This window comes from Arvicanthis niloticus, chromosome 10, assembly GCF_011762505.2.
Source record: "Arvicanthis niloticus isolate mArvNil1 chromosome 10, mArvNil1.pat.X, whole genome shotgun sequence".
Taxonomy (NCBI): domain Eukaryota; kingdom Metazoa; phylum Chordata; class Mammalia; order Rodentia; family Muridae; genus Arvicanthis; species Arvicanthis niloticus.
Genome location: NC_047667.1, coordinates 5,262,878 through 5,266,257, shown reverse-complemented (window position 1 = coordinate 5,266,257; position 3,380 = coordinate 5,262,878). Strand labels below are relative to the sequence as shown.

General features: G+C 43.7%; 1 protein-coding gene across 1 annotated transcript; it reads left to right on the top strand.

Annotated features, from left to right (window-relative positions):
• Positions 1 to 858: 858 nt before the first annotated feature.
• Positions 859 to 1,693, top strand: LOC117716410 (COMM domain-containing protein 10-like). The gene is made up of 2 exons (XM_076941740.1): positions 859 to 990; positions 1,174 to 1,693. The coding sequence occupies exons 1-2, from the start codon at positions 859 to 861 to the stop codon at positions 1,537 to 1,539; spliced, it is 498 nt and encodes a 165-aa protein (XP_076797855.1). The 3' UTR covers positions 1,540 to 1,693.
• Positions 1,694 to 3,380: the final 1,687 nt, after the last annotated feature.

Genomic DNA, 3,380 nt, shown 5'->3' with positions numbered 1-3,380 from the left:
CAGTCCAAACTAATGTCAGTCAAAGTCCAAGAACACAAAGAATGACAACCAACACACAGATAGTTCACCAAGAAAACAGAGAAAAACAAAACAGACAACTCACTTCTGTCACGGGCACACAAACTAGGTTATACAAACAGTTTTTAACCCTGCCACAGGCACAGAAACCAGGTTATACAATCAAGACATGGAAAAACTGCCAGTGGAAAACTCCAATAACCAGATGACTTGGCTAGCCTACACTGTACCTAATTTAATAGATTCAGACAACTTGGTCAGCCTACATTGGATCAAATTTAACAGATTTCTAACACCACCAGCAATGAACAACACAAACAGAATTAGATACGGACACACTGCCATGAGAGTGCTACAAACACCGCCCCAGGTGGTGGTGGCCAAAGACCACATTTAGACAGAGAAGGGTCATTCGTGACCCTGTCTCCCGTACAATCCAACTCCAGGGCATCCCAGAGAAGTATGGACTGCAGTGTGCCGACACATCTGTCCCGCTGCTTTCACTACCCATGAATTCCCTCTCAGAACTCATAACCTAACCCTATCTCAGGGTCCTGACCCTATACCAGGGTCCTACCCTCTGTGGCTTGCCCAGTTCTTGCCCCTGCCATGGGCACAGAAACCAGGCTACACAGATGGTCACCCCTCCCATGGGCTTAGACACTTCACAGATAAAAAGAACAGACAGACAGCACACAAACCTGCTTGAGTGAATAGACCTCTGGTCCCTGGAGCTGTGGGGTCTGAGAGAGCGAATTTCGGTGGGACCTCCAAATGTTAGACTCTAAAGATCCAAAATCAGGCACAGCTGACTGTCACGTGGGCAAGGGAGCTTCAAGGATGGCGGTGTCCGTGGTGCTGATCCTGCCCGAGAGCCCCAGCATGAAGAAAGCTGTGCAGCTGATAAATGCGATAGACACGGGAAGATTCCCACGACTTGTCAGCCACATTCTTCAAAAGCTCCACCTGAAGGCCGAGAGCAGTTTCACAGAAGAAGAAGAAGAAGAAGAAGAAGAAGAAGAAGAAGAAGAAGAAGAAGAAGAAGAAGAAGAAGAAGAAGAAGAAGAAGAAGAAGAAAAACTTCAGGCTGCATTCTCTCTAGAGAAACAAGAGCTTCACCTCTTTCTGGAGACAATATCATTTGTTTTGGAACAGGCAGTGTATCACAACGTGAAGCCAGCGGCACTGCAGCAGCAACTAGAGACTATTCATCTTACACAAGACAAAGCAGAAGCATTTGCCAGTGCTTGGTCGGCTATGGGTCAAGAAACGGTTGAGAAGTTCAGGCAGAGGATCCTGGGCCCTCACAAGCTAGAGACAGTGGGATGGCAGCTTAACCTGCAAATGGCTCACTCAGCTCAAGCAAAGCTGCAGTCTCCTCAGGCCCTGCTGCAACTGGAAGTGAGCAAGGAAGACTCGAAGAACATGGAGAAGGTTCTAATGGAATTCAATCCCAAGGAGTTGTTCGATTTCTACAACAAGCTGGAGACCATACAAGCTCAGCTGGATTCCCTCACATGATGTTCTTGAAGACTGGCTTCACTGTCACATTCCGGCCACCTCACTCGCATTAAAGAGAGACTGCCCAAGTGTATTTTCTAGAGGACTCGGTGACTTTATTCCTACAGATAATACAGTTTATTGCTTCTTAGACAAATACCAGTGAAGGGAGAACACACTGGGTTTCTACTGTACCTTCTCTCCTCACATGAGCCAAGAGCAGTTATTGAGAAAACTGTTTGAAATAAGTAAAGAATGAATGCCATACTGGTTTTTCTGTCAGATTGCTTTCAGGGATCAATGAAGATCTGCAGGCAGAAGGTATGATGGATGCTTTAGCAGAATATGGAACCTTACTCATTACAGTAATTAATTAGGGAAGCAGCCACAGGCCATCATATGTCTTGGCACGTGTCCTACAACTTTATTTTGCTTAAGTTTTACTGCAGGAAAGAAATCTAACATGGTGCCAGTAGTGCTATAAATTAATCCCACTGTGCCTCCTCTTGACTCCCCCTTAATGTTTCTGAGTTTAATGACTTAAAAATCATCTAGGTTTACATATACCTCTGCAAATTAATAACAGTGCATGTCTCAGTGTTTCAGATCATGAATGAAAACTTTACCTGTAATGAGTATGACATGGGAATCTTACATTTTAAATCAGAATTTTTTTTTGCATTCTCCTTTTATGGATATGTTCATTAGTTTCAGTCAATAAAAAATGTCTACTTTAGAATTACTTAAAAAAAAAAAAGATCCAAAACCAGTGTACGTGCTCCCCCAGAGACACTCACGGATGGGATTTGCTGCAATAACATGAGGTTTATTGATGATAAGATGACAAGATTACAACCATTATACTGGAGTTTTTTTGCATGCAGGCAAGAACCCCAAATTAAATCGGAGGGCAGCTTATATAATATTTTTACAGAATTTATGGGGCAGTTATACAATTACCTCTTAAACAATAGCTATAAAGGCCAAACTCCAACAGCCGTTTTCAGGCCTAGTTTCTGCTTCCAGGCCTGGTGTCCATTCCCAGGCCTGGTTTCTAAGTAACTCAAATTTTACACATTATCTTTTACAACAAACAGGGTCAGCTTAAGTAGCTTCTGTTTACCCAGGTTTACTGTGTTAAGGGCTCATAAACTCCTACCTTGGGTCTTTCTTCCTGGATGATTATTTGAGCCTTTGGAATGTGCTCTTCCCAGGATGTGCCTCAGGGGCAGCTAATATTTGACTCAAATTTAAGGATTTTTAAAAATTTTAAGTTCTAGCTGAGACTTGAAATTCTTATATTTGGTTCATACGGTTCACTCAGGGGGTCCCTGGTAAACTGAAGCTTGTCAGAGTCTTACACCACCAATCAAAGTATACACAGAGGGACCCATAGTTGTAACTGCATATATAGCAAAGAATGGCTTTATCTACCATAAATGAGAGGAGAGGTCCTTGGTCCTGTGAAGGCTCCTGGCCCTGGGGTAGGAGAATGTCGGGGTGCTAAGATGGGAGTGGGTGAGTGGGTGAGTTGGTGGGTGAGTAGGTGGGTGGGGGAGCACCCTCATTGAAGCAGAGAGGTGGGGGATAGGATAGGGACTTTGTAGAGGGGAAACTAGGAAAGAGGATAACATTTGAAATGTAAATAAATAAAATAGCCAATAACAATGTTGGAAAAGATGTCTGTGATTCTTTGTAGGTAGGAGGATGGGAGAAGGGAGTCTGCAGCATTGTAGCAGCTAGTCTACTACAGAGCTGGGCTAAGACACAGAATTGGATTTAGAGGAGCACAGTAGGAGGGTGATTTGATTTGGAGGTACAGAGGGAGAGATGAAGATTTGTTGTTAGCCTACCTGTTTGCC